At 40.3% G+C, this 21,670-nt stretch overlaps 1 protein-coding gene across 4 annotated transcripts in view; it reads right to left on the bottom strand.

The window, feature by feature from the left end:
• Positions 1-11,351: 11,351 nt before the first annotated feature.
• The window catches only part of LOC310817087 (periostin-like), a 23,785-nt gene continuing 13,466 nt past the window's right edge, over positions 11,352-21,670 (bottom strand). Inside the window, exons 14-24 of one of the 4 annotated variants that reach the window (XM_083687515.1) lie at positions 20,339-20,441; positions 20,140-20,207; positions 19,969-20,014; positions 19,818-19,859; positions 16,587-17,003; positions 16,354-16,419; positions 15,621-15,701; positions 13,279-13,338; positions 12,900-12,986; positions 12,586-12,621; positions 11,352-12,256 (exon numbers count right to left, since the gene is read on the bottom strand). In XM_083687515.1, coding sequence (XP_083543641.1) covers positions 12,201-12,256; positions 12,586-12,621; positions 12,900-12,986; positions 13,279-13,338; positions 15,621-15,701; positions 16,354-16,419; positions 16,587-17,003; positions 19,818-19,859; positions 19,969-20,014; positions 20,140-20,207; positions 20,339-20,441 — 1,062 coding nt within the window. In that variant the 3' untranslated portion in view covers positions 11,352-12,200. The remainder of the gene's footprint in view (positions 12,257-12,585; positions 12,622-12,899; positions 12,987-13,278; positions 13,339-15,620; positions 15,702-16,353; positions 16,420-16,586; positions 17,004-19,817; positions 19,860-19,968; positions 20,015-20,139; positions 20,208-20,338; positions 20,442-21,670) is intronic. The other 3 variants (XM_083687516.1, XM_083687517.1, XM_083687518.1) reach the window with 3 other exon arrangements.

Below are 21,670 nucleotides of genomic sequence, written 5' to 3'. Positions count from 1 at the left end.
ATTTCTCCCATTATAGTGAATCTCTATTCCACACATGTAAACTCATTGTACGGTTCAACTGACAATCAGTAATTCAAATATTCTTGTTGTAACTACCTGCTTGGTTTTGAATATTCTAGATTAACTAGATTTATATCTATAGTAAGCATTCATATTCTCTGTAACCGAAGCAGCACTACAAAAAATGATAGATTACAAAGTGTTTATGTTGTTATGTGAAATTCTGACTGTGATTTACTTTTTTCACCTTTGTAGTTAATTTTGCTAATGGAATGTAGTGTTTTGCCAAACGTGTTAACTGTTTTGAAAAGTGATTACTGTTTCAAGAAATGTGCTCAAGCAATCGAGAAACACTGTAAGCGTTAAGTGAGGTTATGACTCTTTGCCCCAGTCTGCAGCCCAGCTGAGGAATGTTTAATATGACCCTATTAAAGCCCTGAGCCAGAGACCCAATACTCTGTCACTGTTAGATCTCTCCTTCACTTTACAGATTCCTGTAGAAAGCCTTGTCCAAAATATGCCTTGTAAAATACATACCCACAGCAGATATGCTGGGAACTGGAACATATCAACTGACATTTCTCAGCAAGGTAATGAGGTACATTTTCCATTGGAAGGCAAAGCACAACAACTCAAATCCTTTTCAGACTGTATTCTCCCAATTCTTTAAGAATTATTCATTCAGTAATATTCAGAAATTGTTAAATTAATATACTGTGTAATATGTGCTTCTTGAATGAACTGAAACAAAGAGAATATTAGTACTGTATATAGAAAGCACAACAAAACAAATCCAAATTTTATTGTAAAGCTATGATTCCTCTACCCATATCATCGCTCTGAAAAAATCCTCTACTATTTCAATGAGAATTGCCTGAGGCTGAGAATTTATTTAACCTTTATTTTAGCAGGGAGTCCCATTGAGACCAAGGTCTCTTTTACAAGGGAGCCCTGCATACACACAGTTTACAATAATGAATAATACTCATACAAAATTACAACATAATAAAACACAAGGTCTAACATGCTATGGTAGATGGCATCCAAAGGTTTAAGAGTAGTGGCTCCTGCACTTTGGTAGATGACATCACCACAATCAAGCACTGGCATGAAGGGTGATTGTACAATCTGCTGTCTGCTGTTCAGGGAAAGGCAATATCTATTCCTATAAAAGAAGCCCACCTTAAATCTTAGCTTTTTAACAAGCTTCTCTTTATATTTTCTGAATATCAATGGGGCCACCACCTAAAGTACAGTACATATGCATAAATCAGATAAAACATATTTTTTTTGGTAAATACATATATTTTGTTTTTCCAGCATTAAGCACCAACCTCAGCCCAACAAATGCTCTCTGCAGGACAGCGAATGCTGACTGTAGTTCAGAAAGAGCCTTGTTAATCGTGGGGGCAATAGCATAAAGAAGTGTTATCGGCATATACACTCACCGAACACTTTATTAGGAACACTATACTAATACTGGGTAGGACCTCCCTTTGCTCTCAAAACAGCCTAAATTCTTTGTGGCATTGATTCCACAAGATGTTGGAAACATTCCTTTGAGATTCTGGTCCATAATGACATGATTGCATCACGCAATTCCTGCAGATTTTTCAGGTGCACTTTCAAGTTGTGAATCTCCCGTTCTACCTCATCCCAAAGGTGTTCTACTGGATTCAGATCCGGTGACTGGGAAGGCCACTGAAGAACACTGAACACATTGTCATGTTCATGAAACCAGTTTGAAACGACTTTTGCTTTGTGACATGGTACATTATCATGCTGGAGGTAGCCATTAAAAGATGGGTAAATTGTGGCCATGAAGGGACTCAAATAGGCTGTGGCATTCAAGCGATGATTAATTGGTATTAACAGGCCCAATGTGTGCCAAGAAAACATTCCCCATACCATTACACCACCTCCACCATGAGAAGGTGTACGGGTGTTCCTTCAGTGAGTGTAGATGCAGGTTACAATTATTTTACAGATAATCCAATATTGTTGATGTAAATAGTAAAAAGAACCGGACCAAGAATTGAACCTTGTGAAACACCCTTTGTTATGTCCAGAAAACCTGATTTAACACCATCAATTAAGACACGCTGCATTCTGTCTATTAAATAATTTTTAAATGATCCAGGCCTATTTCAGACAACCTCTGAATGAGTAGGTGATGGTCGACTGTATCAAATGCCTTGGAGAGATCTATAAATAAGGCAGCACAATGTTTTTTTTTGATCTAGGCAATTTATCAAGTGTAGCAGCTGAGACTGTGCTATGACCAGGTCTAAAGCCGGATTGGAGCACATTTTAAATAGAATGGGAAGATAAAAAGGTTCTTAGCTGGGAGTTGACCAGGGACTCTAATACTTTGGAAAGGCAAGATAGTGTAGATATTGGGGGGTATTTATCTAGGTCGGAGGGGTCACCACCTTTATAATGAAGGAGCACATGGGCTGCCTTCCAAACCTTGGGGAAAGCACCTGAGAACAGTCAGATTAAAAATATGTGTCAATGACTCTGCAATCAGGGGGGCCGAAAGCTGCAATAGGCCTGGATCAAGCAGATCAACCCCAATGAATCAATTTTAAGCAGGGCATCTAGTACATCACAAGTAGAAAATTGTTGAAATTAAAACAAAGATTCGCTAGTAGTTGACTGATCTCTCATTGGGCCAACTGGGGGCTGGGAGATGGGGGCGCGGTCGACCGACTGACCAGGGTCAGCCAAACCACCATTTCTCTCAAACAAAAAGCCTGCCAAGATAAAATGCTGATTAAAGGCATTACTTATCTCAATTGTCTCTGTAATGAGGCCAGAGTCTAATAAAACTTCTTTAGGTCGGGATAAAGAGCAATTTCCACGGTTCAGGGCTTTAATTGTTTTCCAAAATTGTGTTGGATCACCAGCAGAATCCAAGATAGCACTTAGGAAGTAGCTTGATTTAGCTTTCTTGATTGATGAGGTGCATCTATTTCAGCTACTTAGTCTGTTTTTTTTAGCTTTGGCCCAGGCCTGGTTGAGAAAGACTGAGATATTACAACAATTCACCATTGAGTCTCTCTTTGTCCCTTCTCAAAGCATGACAAAATGTGTGTGTGTGTGTGTGTGTGTGTGTGTGTGTGTGTGTGTGTGTGTGTATGTGCTAGATAGAGAGAGAGAGTGTTTGTAATGACAACCTGATCCACACAGTGTGTAATTGATTCCTATGCAAATCAGAGACCCTATAAAAACAAATATATGAATTCCAAAATTACATGAACTATTATCATTCTGGGGTATTGTTTGTGGATTGATGGCAAATTCTTTTAATTTAATCCATTTTAAATTGAGTCTATAACACAACAAAATGTGGAAAAAGTGAAGGGGTCTGAACACTTTCCGAAGGCGCTGTATATACCATTTCCAATTTCCATTGCCCTCCAATAATGGCTAAATATCTCTTTCACATCCAGTTTGTTCTTCAAATCATGCACCTTAGTTGGACTGTGAGGGAGTGAGACAATCCTTTCCCTTTCAAACCAGCATGTCCTGGAGAGTGTTTTAGCTGTCAGGGGAGCTCCAGCTGCAGCTGCAGGATAAACACCTTCACATCTATTAGTGGAGAAACCACTGAAAACAGTGCTTAGTGTGTTCTGACCTTTCCATCTATCAGTAGACTGCAGCAAGGGTCACACTGACAGTGAGGTTACTGTCTCTCTCTCTCTCTCTCTCTCTCTCTCTCTCTGTCTCATCCTTTCTATCTCCCACTCTCATTATTATCCTCTCTCTTTCCCCACTCTCTTTCTGACCCTCCCTCCTCTTTTCATTCTACTCCTCTCTCCATCTTCCCTCTCCAACCTCCATCCCCCTCTTTGACCCCCTCTCTCTTCCCCTGTCGTATCCCCTGTCTCTGCTTTCCCCTCTTCCCTTCTCTCCATGTTCCCCCTCTCCATGCCCCCACCCCTCCCCCCTCTCTTTCTCCGCTGTTGGAAAAACGTTTTAGTGATCATGGCAGGTATGGCATGGTACATGTAATGGATGATGTCACTGCATGTATGTTCTATGTTAGGCAAGGCAGGCTTTTAAATGTGCGGAACTCTGGCTGGCAGTCAACTTAGTCTCAGTAACAGCTCCTATAGGAGTCCCCAAAGGGTGGAAAGTGTATTGGGGGGGAGGGGGCAATGATTTAGGGAACCCCACACATGCACGTACACACACACATGTGCGCACGTACACACACACACACACACACACACACACACACACACACACACACAGACACACACACACACACACACACACACACACACACACACACACACACACACACACACAGATGTCCATGTCCATGCGAGTCAGATACTACAACAGCACAGTCTGCCTCCCTCAGCCTAACTGCTTTCAGCCTCTGTAGCGTAGGGCTCCTGTGAGGGTGACATCATTCTCTCCACAGACACCACAATCACACATTAATCACTTTCTCCACAGTTCCATGGATCCTACATCAAATCCTGCACCGGTTCTGTTGAGCCTAAGCCAATCCTACTCCGAGTCTGTTGAGTCTCTGCCAATTGCGCTCTGGTTCTCTTGAGCCGCTGCACGTGCGCCTGCCGGATGGGGATCAGGACCAGAGCCATCACACCCAAGGGACTGAATTATTTATTTTTTTACTTGTCTGTTAAATCTGGTAAACTCATAAAAATATTAGAACTGTGAAATCAATTGGAAGAATGACATAGCAGATTTCTTGGTGAGAAAGAAAAATAGAGCTTTTTACCAACTGCCATGTTATATTTACTGTATTGTGCTGTGTGGTACTACATTATCTGCCAGATCAAACCCTTTTAATGATTATTTTAGTATTTTAAGATGTTTTACAGAAAGATTACAATAGATACTTTAAGATATGAAATACCTGGGCTGGTAATGGCTATGTTCTTCCTTCATCCCAAATGTTCTTGTTGTCTAGAGGATGATATATGTAGGAGGACATTCATCTAGGTACTCTAGGCTTTAGGAACTCATCACTCACAGGGAATAGAAACCTGTCTGGAGAACAGAGAGGAACAGAGACTAGATGATACACTACTTGGCCTCCCATACACTGCATACTGTAGGCTACAGTACATTTCCTAGCATGTTGGAACTGTAGCCATGTAGTCAGAAAAGAAACCTTAGAACAACGTCACCTTAGAACAACAAAGCCACAGTATAGTGATTCAACCGTGATGATCATGATACAGTATGTGATGTATTTATCTGTCTTTTTCAAAGGCAATGAAGAAAAAACTGTAGTTTTTCTATAAGTATGTAATGGATAATGTAGTACAAGCCCATTTTGAATTTGTTAAACTGACTGGCTTTGACTTTGAGTCTGATCTATTGGATGTTCTGACTGGTCCATCCATCCATGCACCATCACTGTCCAGTCGGGACCAATCCTGATTACTCTGGGGGGTCTGCTATTAAAAGTTTAACCGAGAACTGCAGAGAGTTCTGAAGCTGAACGCAAGCAGCTAGAGACTCCAGGTTGTTCTTATTTGAATCTGACAGCCCTCCTCTTTGTAAAACTATTGAGTGACAGCCCTCCTCTTTGTAAAACTATTGAGTGACAGCCCTCCTCTTTGTAAAACTATTGAGTGACAGCCCTCCTCTTTGTAAAACTATTGAGTGACAGCCCTCCTCTTTGTAAAACCATTGAGTGACAGCCCTCCTCTTTGTGAAACTATTGAGTGACAGCCCTCCTCTTTGTAAAACTATTGAGTGACAGCCCTCCTCTTTGTAAAACCATTGAGTGACAGCCCTCCTCTTTGTGAAACTATTGAGTGACCGGAGTGACTGTGACAGCGTGTGCTGCAGACAATTGGCTCTCAAGAGCGACAGCGACGGGATAGGGGCGGGTCTTGTGCCCTTGTGCATTAGGATGGATGTTCTGATGTATTTTTGCATTGATCATGTATTGTATGTTGGATTGCTGTAAAAGTAATTTAAAGATATTAGGTCTGTTTGATTGAACATACATTTTGATCACACTTGAGATTCTGCCATAATCTGAATATGAACATGATTTATAGCTTTTGTGATTGATGTAAGACATATTTTTTCATCTTTCATAACCCCCCCCCAAAACCCCCCCCCAAAAAAACCACATGAAATATTGGAATGCAAACATAACTGGAGAAAATTGTAATTTTTGCAGACAGGCAATAATGTTACTATTGCTAACAGGAAGTCAGAATTAATGCACATTTAAACTCAAACTTTGAATAGATTTGGGAGTACATGGATTATGTATGAGAAATACTGTATGTAGCAATAGACTACAGTACATGTAATTAACTCCATTGTTCTCATCTGTGCTTGGGTAGAATCTTCCAACAAGATTCATACATTCCAGAACCATAGCTGTGTTCAGCTGGTAGTGCTTAGAGTTGGAAAAGAAGCAGTAGAACTCTATGTCACAGAGCTGAGTGGGCCAGGGTTCACTAAGCCTCCCATAGATTTATAGCAGGGGGATACACCATTGGGGATACCATTGGTCTCAGTAAACCCTATCATTCAAAAAGAACATGTTAGACCAATGTCTACTGAAGCGAATTTTGGCGTATTCAATGGATTTGATTTTAAGATCTTTTTAAAATGTGTTTAGTAAGTTTAAGATCCATATCATGACGATAATGATAGATTTGGTAGAAGTGTCATTAAATATATGGACCGAATGAATAACATGATCCTCTTATGGTGTAGACCCAAGTGCAGGAAGGACGCAGAAGTCAAATGTACTTTGCTTGTAAAACTCAGGTAATACAGGTACATACAACTGTGAAGGCTCAAGACTGAACACAAAGTAACAAATGGGCCAGGCTTAAGATATGCTGGTCAAATAAGAAGGCACAGGTAATGCCAATTAACTAAAAGAGATGAAACAAAGAAAAGAATAAGGAGTACCTGGGGGCCAATGGTGGCCAGGAGGGGAAGTAGCAGGATGAGAAGAATTCCTTACACGTAAGCTCTTAATTGTAATTGCAGGTGACCCCTTTTTGTAACCATATTGGCAATTTAGTGAATCCACTCACAGCTGTGCATTTATTTCAATCTAAGCTAGACATTCCAATGCTATACTAAACTCCCTTCATTATGGAATAGTGTTAGGGCCGAGTGAAGAGAAAAAATAAAAATAAAAAAATAAACAGTGATGGGGCGGTTGTACTAAGATTCTTTTTTGCATGGATAATACTTCAAAATCTTGACATTTTAAGAATAAAGTGGCATTATTTGAGAATAAAGTAGAAATAAAGTAGAATAAAGTAGAAAGTACTTATATAGGTAAGGTAATATTTTGAGTAATATAATTAAGAATTCTGAACAGGTACTTACAACAAGACAAAAAATATTATTTATGCATTATTATAGAACACAAAAGGTTCCAACAAAAACAGTTACATTAATCTATTCTCTCCTGTCTGCCAGGGCTGTTACGTTGCTGATGACCTATTTAATTTGTGATTACAAACAGATTGTTCATTGAACTGTTGAGCAGTCAGAGTTATAATGTATGAAGAAGACTATAATGGAGGAAATGGTTATATGCTGTAAGGAAATAATTCAGTTTCAGTCAACGTTTACTCAATTGGTTTGTGTGTCCTATATAGACAGTTATGTTAACTATTTTGCAAATGCAACTCTAGTTTCATACAAATGGTTAAGCGAGAAAAACTGTTATTGCATGCCTCCCTGTTGCTGTGCACCACTGTTGAAATGCCTCAGTTAGATGACCTGGTAAAACAATATTTGTTAACATGTACCAGAGTGATGGCAAGAGGAACATTTGGAGAGAAAAAAAGGAACTGCCCACTGTGGATGGGATATGTACGGTTGCCTCTGGCTAACTTGTCTTCATTGAATCAATTCTGAAGTTTACAGTAACATCTTGTCTGCTTAAGTACAAACACATGCCCCTAAACTCATTGGATGGCATGTCATGATACAGCAAGACAATGACCCACAACATAGCAACCAGGGAGTTTTTCAGGGCCAAATTGGAAAGTTATTGTTGTGAGCAGATTGGGTCTTTTCAAATGCAGGAACCACACAGACTTGGATGAGGTATTGGTCTTTGTGCAAAGTGAAAGCAACACAAATGCAAGGCTACAGATGCAGAGGTTTTTGTCGAACACCATACGACAGAGCGTCAAGTTGATCGATCCTCAAGGTGTGAAGCGCCTGCGACGATGGCAGTACTTTATTCTCAAAATGTCAACTTTATTCTGGAATTAATGCCACTTTATTCTCAAATTTTCGTACTTTAATTGGGCCTAATAGTATTCTGTACGTTGTCACTGTTGCTAAACAACACACTCTTTTTTGGTTTTCGATTCCATGTAATTGACTGTGAATATTTGAATTCCTGCACTTCACATATACTGTACACAGGAGCAGCTATAAACCAGCTTCCGTGACACAGTGAAACCATTAACGATAACACTTTCCCCATGGAAGAAATAAAACAGACACACACGTGCGCGTGCACGCGCGCACACACTGCTGACACAGTAGCTCACCAAGTTCATCATGGCTGTATCATTCAAAGATATAGGATAGTACATTGGTCTTGAGGGACAGATCGATTAAGCAGTTATACTACTATACTTTTGCTTCTCTTATAAATCTAATTAAAATCAGGATACCCCTGGTCCAGGACAATCTGGCTATTTGCAATAGGATTATGAAAATAATTGTATCCATTTCTAAGACCATAACTAGAAATATTATGTATCCAATTAATCCAACAGGTTTTTCCAATAATGCTTCATGCATGGTGGACGAAGTACAAAGACAAGAGCTTCTTTCTGTTGGCCGTCCAAACTTGGATTTCAACATTAAGCCCTTAGAGCTAGAAGGGGGACATGACATGATAAGTGTGTGTTTGTGCGTGTGTGTGTGTGTGTGTGTGTGTGTGTGTGTGCAAGCCCTTAGAGTCAGAGAGGGATATTCCATGATTAATGGAACATGTATGCCTTATATAGGCTAAAGAGGGGACGAAGAGAAACCTTGAGCTTGAGCAAAAAGCACAGAAGTGTGTTGTGTGTGTGTGTGTGTGTATCTGTGTGTGTGTGTGCGTGTGTGTGTGTGTGTGTGTGTGTGTGTGTGTGTGTGTGTGTGTGTGTGCGTGTGTGCATGTGTGTGTGTGTGTGTGTGTGTGTGAGAGAGAGAGAGAGAGAGAGAGAGAGAGAGAGAGATAGAGAGAGACTTATATGATCAAAACATAGATACTCTGATACATATTCTTATGTATCAGAGTATACCAGATACCTGTCAAGAGTAGGTCAACACCAGTACAAAAGGACCTCTTAAGGACCTCCTTAGAGCATAGCATTGTCAAGCACCAGCTGGGATGACTGATGACAACACTGAATAATTACAAATAATCCCACAATGAGAAGACACCGATGGGTGTGTCCATGAACCCAACACATCCCCCACAGTTCTCCGCAACCCCATAGCATACATGTTATAAACATGTTATAAACTCAACTGTTCTGACCACCTTCCACACCTCTAACCACCTCTTTATGACTGTTATATTGCAGAATCGTGATTCTTTAGTTGACAAACTCATACTCCCTGTATGATGCAACCTGGGCCTGGATGAACTGGGAGTCCTGGAGGCTTGTTCCATGAATCATCTTAATGACATCCCAACAGACCTTCACTGGGAAAGCTACCCCATGATCGCTGGAACCCAGAACTAATCTTATTGGCTAATCCCTCAATCCAGGTCCACTCTCTCGTGTCCAGAGACACACACACTGTCACAGCTACAGCAGGAAACAAAGTGGTTGGAATCTGTGCAAACTGATGGCAGGTCACTCTGAAACATCTGAAAAACACGTTTTTGGGAACAAAACAACACGTTCCCTATCCAAAACACATCTACTGTACAAAAACATGTTATGAAATATGTTTTTCATTTTGTTTATGGGGACTAAAGCCAAAATGGCATGAACCGCCTGATCAGAACAGTCAGAAGAGTGGTGTCTGTCTGATCCAACAGGAGCTCAGAGGACCTACGATGTCAATCCTCAAAGAAAGGCTTTATTCATCTCCTCTACACAAACACCTGCCCGCAGGCCAAACCCCAACACATCTTTGTTTTGACAGACTTAAAGATGAGTGTCTTCAGGAGAGAGAGGCCATGGAGGGTAACACAGACACGCACACGCACGCACTCACACGCACACGCCACACGCACTTGCGCACACACACATACAAAGGTCTTTTGTCTTGCACCAAGGCAACACCCGAGAAAGACATTTCATAGTAATTTCATAGTCACTGTGTGCTCACGTGCTGCCAGTGAACTCAAGTTAACAGGTGTGAGGAAAGCTTGTATCTGGAGCAGACACATTGTGCAGATTATGGCTTGCATTCTTCATGCACATCTGATTATGCCAAGCTTTAGAAACTACGCAAAACACATTTCAAAACATCTTAAAGTATCTTAAACAAGTAAACACACAAACAAGTAAACAAAAACACGCAACAATAAACAATAACGCAACCCACTACGCAAACATCTGCCAGAGATACTTTCTATTGATGTTTTGTTGCTTTAAACCTAAATTGGATGATGTCATGGAATTTTAAGGCCATCTGAAGTTTAACTGAGCTGTTGAGCTGCTGAGTTATGAGACATGAGATGGAACCCATGACTGACTGGTGTGATGTGTTACATGCCTCCAGGACCACATTCTGATTCATGACGTCACTCTCATAAAAAATAAGCATTTGAAGATGTGCTTGGACAAGGATGGGACATATGTCCCTTGAGTCAGGGAAATGGTTAAGAGGAGGACGGTGATATGAATTCCAGCCCATGTTACATGTGTTAGGCAATATTTACATGATTAGTCAGTTGAATTGCCTTTGCTGTAAACACACTGATACTTGGTACTTGAACCACGAGAAGAAGACATGATACCTGAGGGAAGCAACATCAAAGGTACTGTAATATGAGGTCACCCTAAAAATACAGATATTTTATCTATATTTATATATACAATATCTACCGGTGTGACATAAAGACAATCATATGATTCATTATGACATGCAGTATGACCTCTCTGTCATAACAGCATTGGGTTATCTAACATGAGTGGTCATTAGTGGACATTACACTTTATGACACCTCTTAAGTCATGGTCATGACATTTTCATCGGTAGATCATAGTGTACACGTCAAATAAAGCGTTAGCGGAGTTTCTGTGTGTGGAGTAGCTCTGTGGTGTGGTACAGTTGAAGAGGTGGATTTGGTAAACCAGAGGGATACCCTCTCTTATGAGGTAAAACAAACAACCAAGGGGACAATCTTCACATTCAATTGTAAAGTTTATTGAACACTTATTTCCAACACACACAGAGGTAAAAAGGTGCATAGGTTTGTGAGGCCTGGTTGTACATGAACACAGTTTCAATAACGGAAGCCTTTGAGAAGAATCTCAGACGAGGGGTAAATGGCTACAGCCTTAAATCATTCCGTCGAGAAGCACACACATAAACCAACAAACATTGAATCAGAAATTAATTGATTCAGGTACAGAATTCATTATTGGAACAGGAAAACAAAAGAGGAGTAAAAAAAATAAGAATAATTTGGTTGGTTGTCCAGTTAGATAATTTACACAGAGGTACAGTATCTTAAAGGAGCAAAGCCTTGCTTGATTTCTATTGGTTGAAATCCATCCATAGTACAGAATGCTGAGCACCATAAAAAAGCTTAAAAACGTACTTCCCATTCAAGCCATCTTTTTGCAGAGTGACAAGATAAAAAAAACAACAACAACATACAAACAACATATTCTTTCCATGGAAATATTTCACACTTTCTCCCCGATGTACACCACAGTAAAAGTTCATATTTTCCTCGCATACATACATTACTTACACGTAGGGTACTTTTAATCTCTTTGCATTTACTAAAACATGTCATTTCCGATACCAATGGTCCAGTTGGGGTTTTAGACACCCAATGCATACTTTCAACAAAGGAATAGCTTTCGGTTGATCTTTCTTCTTATCGTTCCACAGTTGTTTGGTCCACGTGTACTCTATTAGGACTACATAGGAAGTGTCCATTTGTTGTTTTGTATCTTGGTTGTTCCTGACAGTTCCTCATGTCTCCTAAAGTGAGCTTGAAGGTGTTTCCTGCACATATGGGCTCACTGCCTGGGCTTGTTGTGGCGCCTCACCATTCTCGCTCTGCCTCTCACACCAACTGTGGAGCAAGAGATGGAGAGAGAGAGGAAGAGAGAGAGGTGATGCCATGTAGAAACAAGAGACAGACAAAGAGAGAGAGAGAGAGAGAGAGAGAGAGAGAGAGAGAGAGAATGAGAGAGAAGGAAAGAATGAGGTAGGTAGAGGTAGAGAGTGGAGAGAGCATGATAAAGAGGTAATCCGATCATGACAAATCAAGAGTTTGATAGTTGACTAATCCTGTGCATATTTTCCAGCAGTGATTATGCTTCAGTACTTCTTTGACAGGTGTTTTTCTTCGCTGTTCAACAGCGGTGTTGATGGAATGTCTTCTCATTTCACTCTATTTACCTGGAGGTCTTCTGGCTGGAGCTCTTCTACCTCCGTCTGTAAAATTAAGAAAGTCAACAAATCCAATCAATCAAACTGAATACAGACTTTAGATACTGTAGAGTAACAAGAAAGATTCAAAATGATCTACTGCACCATTTGCACCACTTTTGCAAGTCTATTTGAAAATTGACAATGTAAATGGCAGGTAACAGAGTGGACACACTTGAGATGAGTGTACATAATACAAACTTTCAAGTGAATCATGTACTGATGTCAATGGAAGAGTAACACTTTCAATTTATATGATTACTCCATAAATGAGAGGTTCTAACCTTGGATGAGTCTGGTGATTCTCTCTGACTCTGCATCGATCAGCCCTGTGTTGCCCTGGATGGTGGTGATCTTAGAGAAATCTGGACCTGTGGGCAGAACTGGAGCCATTAGACATACAATGACTGGCACATGTATTGCACATATAGTCCCAATACTCTAATAATGCATCCTCCCTGCCTTGGAGTAATCACTGATCTGACATGACTGGGTCTGTGAAAGCTATATGGTGGAACCCTTGCTTTTACTGATCCAATCTTGTATATGTGTGATTAGTTCAAGGAAGAGAAGAAATATACATTTCAAGAGTATAGGACAAGAGGCAAGAGCTTATGATAAACAGGGTATGAGATATAAACAGTGCCTTTAAGGAGGCCCTACCCTCAATGATCTGAGGCTCGGACTGGATCACTTTGGTGACCATGCTGTATCCGGTTCCACCTTCCAGAGCGGCAGCGGAGAAGGGCATTGAAAGTCATTTAACGACTTAACAACATGTACTGACAGACGGACATACTGACAGATACACACTCCCGACTACACCTCCTCCGCCACCGCCACCACCACCACCACTGCCACCGCCACCACCACTGCCACCACCACCCCCACCACCACCACTACCGCCATCCACAACACACACACACGCACGCACGCACGCACGCACGCACGCACGCACGCACGCACGCACGCACGCACGCACGCACGCACGCACGCACACTCATATCTGAAGAACTTGACCAATCCAACAGACAGACAGACAGACAGACAGACAGACAGACAGACAGACAGACAGACAGACATATCCTCACAAATCACCATGTTTCACATTCATCTGTTTCCCCTCTTATACTAATTCTGGAAAAAACTAATATAACTCAACATGTGTTGAATAAAGCTTGAAATCTAGCATGATTTGAATCATGTCATGTGAGACTCTAGCCATGTCTGTCTTAGCATAGTGGCAATCTAGATGCTCCATGCGTGACAGCCTCATTGAGCCAACACAAACAGCACAAACCACAATTGGAGTTTGTGATGTTTTACATGGAAGTTATCCAAGACATGGCCTAATATAATGAACGCTAGGAATAGAGAGTGCTCTGTGTAAAACATGTCAGGGAACCCAATAATGAGTATATGTTTTAGGAATTATAGGTTCTGATTCTCACCCAACATTACAACGATCAGTAGGAATACGTGTTGTGGTGGTACTAATGTTGTATAATACAATATCTGTCTTCTAATGGTTATTCTGCAAACTTTGCTCATAAATATTGGCTCATAAACATGATTGGTGAGTGTAACTTGGTGCTATGATAATATTGTAGACATAAATACAATTTTAAGAGAAATGAGAAGCATACAAAAATAACATGAGGTAACACTTTCTATGAAGCTCACATGCATAATGCATTAAACTGTACATGCACTCATAATGCACTATGATATAGTAATAATGCAGTATAAGCATAGTTATAGACATGCATAAAGACTCATGTAGGCTCATAATTGTGTATACCAATACTCTAATGCATTATAAGTATAATCATAATCACAGAATGTACAGTTACATAGTGTTTTATAATTGCTAGTCACTTTTCTCAAGGATCATACAGCATTATAATGAACATTATTACTACATCATAAGAATTGTTATGGTGTGGCATACTTATAATACTATACCATACTATTATAAAGTGGTCTATGCAACTATTTGTTCAATCATTTGAAGAATAAAGAATAACATTAAATAATAAAGAACTTTGTATTGTGTCATGATTAAATATTTTAAATATTTTAACTTTACTGAAAGCAGACAATGAGGAAAAAGTGACCAGCAATTATGAAACACTATGTAACTGTACATTCTGTGATTATTATTATACTTATAATGCATTAGAGTATTGGCATATGCAATTATGAGCCTATATGAGTCTTTATGTGTGTCTATAACTATGCTTATACTGCATTATTACTCTATCATAGTACTGTACATGTATAATGAATTATGCATATGGCCTTCATAGAAGGTGTTCCTTAAAATAATGTGGAAAACAGCATGTGCTGTGGTTTGCAATCGTTTTGGCAGATACACCCTTGCGAGATATTTTATGGATTTCAATTTTGATTACAAATTGCTTCATAAATTAGAATTAGAACTTCTGGAACATATTTGCAGATCCCAATGAATTCCACAAAGTGATTTCTTTATGAACACTGCTATTAACTACAATAATTCAGCTTGGGTGAATCTGTCATTACATATTATTGACTATATTTAATCCTGGTGTCAAACTCATGCATGTCATCTCACAACCAGCAGTGCAGAGAATATCATCCATAATTTGCCTTCACTTAGTTTTTCCCCCCCATGTGATCAGGGTTAAGCCCCAAACATATGTTTTCATTATTAATTCATTATATTGTCCAGATGTATGAATGATATTGACTGCAAGTTTTTGCATTTTTGAGGTCTAGAATAATAGCCTTTGTTTTCAAAATGTCTTCTTTCGATTTGTCCATAATCTGTAAAATTTTGTTGGCTACATATTCAGTCCTCAAGAAAGCTATGACGGGAACATAAGCTGTTCATATTATGGGATGCTTGGTACACGGGGAAGAGGCAGCCATTTCGGTTACCAGGGGTAACATATGGCATACTGGACGTGCTCATGCCATTCTTCTCTCAGGCTTGGTAGAATCAAGTGTTTTCTCCGACTAACCTCCCTCTATGATTCGCTTGATCTCCTCCTCCTGGAGAATGTGTACCTCGCTTTCCAGAAACTTCTTAACCTTGGTTACCTCTAATGGGACCCAAACATGTTTTGATTTAAATGCACATCATATTTTGTGAGGGGCTGGACAGAGAGGAAACGCTATGAGACATCAGGTGTGACCTGAGGAAAATCTTTGTAGATTAAAATATTGTCTTGTTTCAACAATAAATATATTTTGAGTGTGCTAGCTAAATTCCATTATAGGTTCTGATAGGATAACATGGTGATGACATCAGGTAACCCCTCACACCGCTTTTTGGAAGGGTACACATACACACATACACACAGGGTGTGTACAGTACAACAATGCCCTCAAAGTAACCAAACATCAAGTTCAAATCAATCAATCATTAACTGATTAATGACTGATTGATTTACTGAAAGATTCACCAAGACAATTCAAGTGCTTCTGAAAATGCACCAATGTTATACGTTTTCATAGGCTGTGAGCATAGCGCTCAACTTCATTGTCATCTAGGTGCATCCATTATCAATGAAAGTGAGTGAAATGGAAATCCAACTAAGATTAACATGTTCCACAGCTATGACCAACCTTTAGGCATTGATGCATTTGTCGGTAACATCCATATAAAACATATGGATGGAAACAGACTATAGTAAAATGCGTCCAATGTAAGATGCAGTACTGTGTTCAAGCATGCAACTGCATTTTACTGACCTTCTTCCAGAATTTTCTTTATGTCTCCATCTGTGTCCAGCTCTCCATCAGAAGAGGTACTGTGGGCTATGGGGACGAGAGAGAGACGATTCATTATTTTAGATTTTTTATGTTTTACATTTTCATCAAATCCAATTCAGTATTCGCAAAGTGTGGGATGTTGAAGTATTTCAGCAGACCATTGTAGTTTAATGTTGTGACCTAAACATTCTACAAAGGTTTCTGGAACTTACTCTCAATAACTCTTGTGACCTTGGTGATGGAAGGCGATCCTTCAATGACTCTGGTAACCTTGGTGATGGTGGGTTCACCCTCGACAACAACTGCAGTTACGACAGGTTCTGCTCCGATCACTCTGGTCACCTTAGTGAAGGATGGCTCTGCTTGAACCACTCTTGTAACCTTGGTGATGGTGGGTTCACCCTCGACAACAACTGCAGTTACGACAGGTTCTGCTGCGATCACTCTGGTCACCTTAGTGAAGGATGGCTCTGCTTGAACCACTCTTGTAACCTTGGTGATGATAGGTTCGGTATCGATAACCCTTGTAACCTTGGTGATGGTAGGTTCGACATCGATAACCCTTGTTATATTGGTAATGGTAATTGGCCCTCCTTCGATCACTCTGATGACCTTTGTTACTTCAGGCACTGGGGAGAGCAAAGCAACATTTAGAAGAACTGTACATTGTAAGTGAAAACTGTATTGTTACTGTATTAAACATTAGCCGCATCCTAATATACATGTATATCCTATTTCTGTACACTGACCCAGATTGGTGTCTTATCTTTGGTCCAAGAGGTGACATAATAAATACTAATACGCTTGCAGCTTGATAGTACTCTTCATGCAGTAAACTTAAAGGTCTGTATTACTGTTGAGAAGCCTATGATACGATGCAGCTCAATTTTTTGAAAACCTCACAAATCTTCTTGGTCTCCATTTTTTATACCTCTTCATAATCTATGCAGAAGCATAAATCATTATGAGTGACAGCATTTATTTGAGTCATAAACACATGAAAGCTGACAGATGATGATTTGGCTTCATAGATTTGGCTTCAAAGACTCTCCATCCCTCTCACTGAGGTCTCTGGCTGCATGGCTTAGTCAGGGAATCACTTCCAGACTCCTGTCCTGCTCTAGTGTAGATGGTTCAGTGAAGTACATTTGGTTACGATTGCTAACTACCTCATACCAAATGGCACATAAGGGTTTGTAGTGGTACTTGTGTCAGGGATTCTCAAAGAAACAGAAGTGTAATTGATATGCAATTATTTGTTTTATTATATACTTTATAAGGAGATACCCACAGCTAGCTGTTGAATAAAAAACAACTATATTTGTAATTAGTAACCTTGCTTGCGATCAGGAGGTTCCTATAGCTAACACCTCTGCTTTAGCTCATTGGGCTAATGCAGTCTTGAGTTGCTTAGAATACCTAAGGTGGATACACTTACACAAGATTCTTGAATAAGACTTTAACGCCAAAACATGATTTCTAAGAATTATATACAGTGCCCTGCGTAAGTAATGGTCTGGGCAGTGAAGCATTTTTTCTTCTTTCGGCTCTACAGACCAAACATTTGGATTTGTATTGGTTTCACGATTCAGAAATGTGTATGCATAGTCCCCCTACTGCAGGGTCACCAAAAGTAATGGGACAGATTTATAGAATGTCCAAATCAAGCACAAGTTTAGTAATTGGTGGACAATCCTTTGCATGCAATAACTGCCTGAAGTCTGAAACCTATTGACCTCACCAGAGACCAGGATACCAGGTCTTTTTGCCTAAAAATCTTATCATCAGGAAATGAAATGCATGTTCAACTGGATTTAAATCTGAAGATTGACTTGGCCAGTTTCCACTTTTTGGCCCTGAAAAACTTCCTAGTTGCTATAGCAGTATGTTTTGGGTAACTGTTTTACTGTATGATGTAATGCCATCCAATGAATTTGGAGGCATTTGCTTGCACTTGAGTTGACAAGATGTTTCTGTATACTTCAGAATTCAATCATACAATATGATATTATTACCAGTTCCAATCATCAATTAAGACAAGTTAGAAAGTTTTAATGGCAGCTATACATGCCCAATCTTAACAACCCCTGCACCATGTTTCACAGATGAGGTGGTATGCTGTAAATCTTGGGCAGATCCTTTTTGATCTCCCAACTTTTCTATTGCAATCACTCTGGTCCATGGGTATATTCATCTTATCTGTCCACAATACAATTTTCTAAACCTCTGTAGGCTTTTTAGGTACTTTTTAGCTAATTGTAACCTGACCATCCTTTTTGAGGATAACTAGTGGTTTATAATGGCTTCCTTGACTCTTTGGTCCTCATGTTGACAGACAGCAATAGCAAACTCTATGCATAAAAAGTGTTTCAGAATTTCAGAATGGTGAAACCAATATGTACACAAATACCATCAAATAAAAGCTGCGAATCATATTCATTGTTTGATTCCAAAATTCCAAACTTGTTGCCAAAAAATGCTTCATTGTCCCATTACTATGGTCTGGTGTACTCCATTAACCACACACAGATGAGGGTAGGCAATAAACCCAGCCAGGGAGACACTAATGAGTTACAAATAGGATCATGTAAAGGTGCTGGGAGGCAGATGGAGGCTACGCCAACGCAGCATGGCTGGTGTGTGTATGTGTGTGTGAATGTGGGTGTGTGAATGTGGGTGTGTATGTATGTATTGCCCTGTGTTTGGGCCATGTATGAAAACACAGTTCATCATTCCACCCACAGATGAGCACAAGCTGGCACCAGAACACAGCCTTCCTACGCTGTCCACACTTGACTGAACCTTGCTGAACTTGATATAAAACCTCTGGCAGCAACTCCCTGTCACTGCTAACGAGAAGCAGACAAGCTCTCTCACGTCCTCATAATTTCCCTAATTATCTTAAAGCCACAGAGCTTTATCTCTCCCATGTTACCCAATCCAGACAGGCACACTCACATGATCCCTAAAGAGAACTGGGCCGAGACCCAACAGAGCAAATACTGTCCAGGACTCCACCGTCTCTTACAAGACTATGACAGCCCAATTACCTCATCATTAAGGGACCTGATTAAGGGATGTCGAGAGACTTGGACGATAGGAAGAGAAGCTACTCCAGTGGTTCATCAGAGCAGCAATAAGGAATGTTGAAATCTGCTTTTGAGAGATACTGCCAAGTGATATCGTACGCACGTGCCTTCAGATTGAATTACAGTAGATACATTTTAGAAACATGATATTGCTTCAACAAGATATTGCAACAAAGATATTGCTTCCATATTTAACAAAGAGAACATAAGGGGGTCTCTATATGGTTACATAAGCCAACATGAAATAGGTCAAATAGGTTACCCTTCTCTTCTACTTTGGTCTGAGCTAACCACATGTACTATTTGTAAATTCAATCTTACAATATGATACAAAATATCATACAAAATGATTACCTGTTTCAACAATATGAGTGGTTGTGGTGGTGATTGTTCTCTCTGCAAAAGAAAAATGTATTTAAAGCGTTTAACTTTAGGTTACATCCATGTTTAAAACCATCACATGCCTTCAGACATTTGGATATGAGGATGAAGATGAAGAACTTACTGATGAAGGTGAGTGGGATCTCCGTGTAGGAAAATCCAGACACAAACTAGAAAACGCAAACAAACACGACAGCAATGGGAGGAGGTTGGAGAACTCAAGAAAATATGATGATCAAAGGAGCTTTATGACAGGATCTACGTATATTGAAGTGTCACATGACCGTTGCTCTACCTTGATCTTGATGTACTTGATGAGTCTCTTCAGCAGCACCAGTAGATCCTCGCGGCCCACAGGAAGGTCTGCAGATTGTACACACATACACACATAAGTTCTATACATCTTGTGTAGTCTTATAGTCAATAAACGTGCATGTGTGGTGTCGTCTCTTGAATAAACATGCACGCATGGTTCTGAAAGCTCTGTCACTCACCTCCAGGGTACAGCACATTCTTCACCACATGGATCACTCCGTTAGTCGCCATCAGGTCGTTGTCTGGCACGTTCACTGAGTTCACATGGATGGAGTTGTTCACCTGAAAATGGTAATAGCAGAGTAAAAGCATTCTTATTACTTGTGTTATGAACTAACTGTACTATGTTACAATTACTGCCGTTTACAATAGCCCTGAGTTCACCTGGATCGAGTTATTTACTTGGGAGGTGGAACAGCATCCCAGCGGTTATTAACGATGATAGCAGCACTTGGAAATAATTACAGGGTGCGATGACAGTGGAGATAATGACGATAATGACTCCCTTAAACTGAATATGCTAATTTAACACTTTGTTAGCAGGTTAAACTTGAAAAAGGGCCAAAGAGAGGATATACTGTAGATAGTGATTCCAGATGGCAAGTTACATTGTTGGAGGTAATGTCTGGAAATTCCCTCCAGTGAAACTACTTTCCTGTAATTTAACTGTCTCACTGGAGGTCACTGGGGGTCGACATAAGTTTCCCTCCTGCTCTCAGTCAGTCACTAATTTAAGGCACCTTCTCCCTTACTTTCTCCCCAGTCTAGCTCTGTCTAGCTCAGTCTAGCTCTGTCTATCAGTCCAACTGCATGCCTCCATCTCAGTCTTTCTCTCTGAAATCACATCGCTCGGTCTTTGTTCCTCTCTCTCTGTCTCTCAGTCTTTCTCCCCTCATCCCTCTTCCTGTCTCCCCCTTCGTGCCTCTGCAACACAGATAGCCTGTTTCCTGTCTTTATCAGTCTGTACAATCTCAGACCAGCCTTCTTTTGTCCATTAAGGAAGTTCGGAGTTCCCAAAACAAGCCATTGTCTGAAGACCTCTGGGAGGTACTGAGATACTGGGAGCAGGGAGGGGAGATAGGGAGAGGGTGAGGAGCTGAGGGTTAATGTTAAAAAAAGAGTGTGAAGGGGGGGGGGGGGGGAGAAAAATGTGTGGGGGGGGGGGAATGGAGAGTGGGCAAAGTCAGAGTGGTAGGAGTTGAGAGGAGGCTGAGAGGAGTGAGGAAGAATGAGTGAGAAGGTAGAGAATAGTCTATGTAGTTTAAAAAAAGGAGGGTGAATGGCTTCAGGGAGAAATGGATATGCATAGATATTTGGCTTTGAAGAAACAGATTAGCAATTACTTTAATGGAAGGGATTAGGCTGTTGTCTAAATGAGAGAGTGGGGAGTGATGAGGGTAAGTGAAGGTAACCCTACAAACCCTGAGGGCAACACAGTAATACACAGTAGCCATGTGTGTAGTTAGTCATATGCAGGAATACAAGTTTCTTCAGTTATACACCATCAATCT

This window comes from Argentina silus, assembly GCF_951799395.1.
Source record: "Argentina silus genome assembly, chromosome: 2".
NCBI lineage: Eukaryota > Metazoa > Chordata > Actinopteri > Argentiniformes > Argentinidae > Argentina > Argentina silus.
This window is presented reverse-complemented; position numbering and strand designations above follow the sequence as displayed.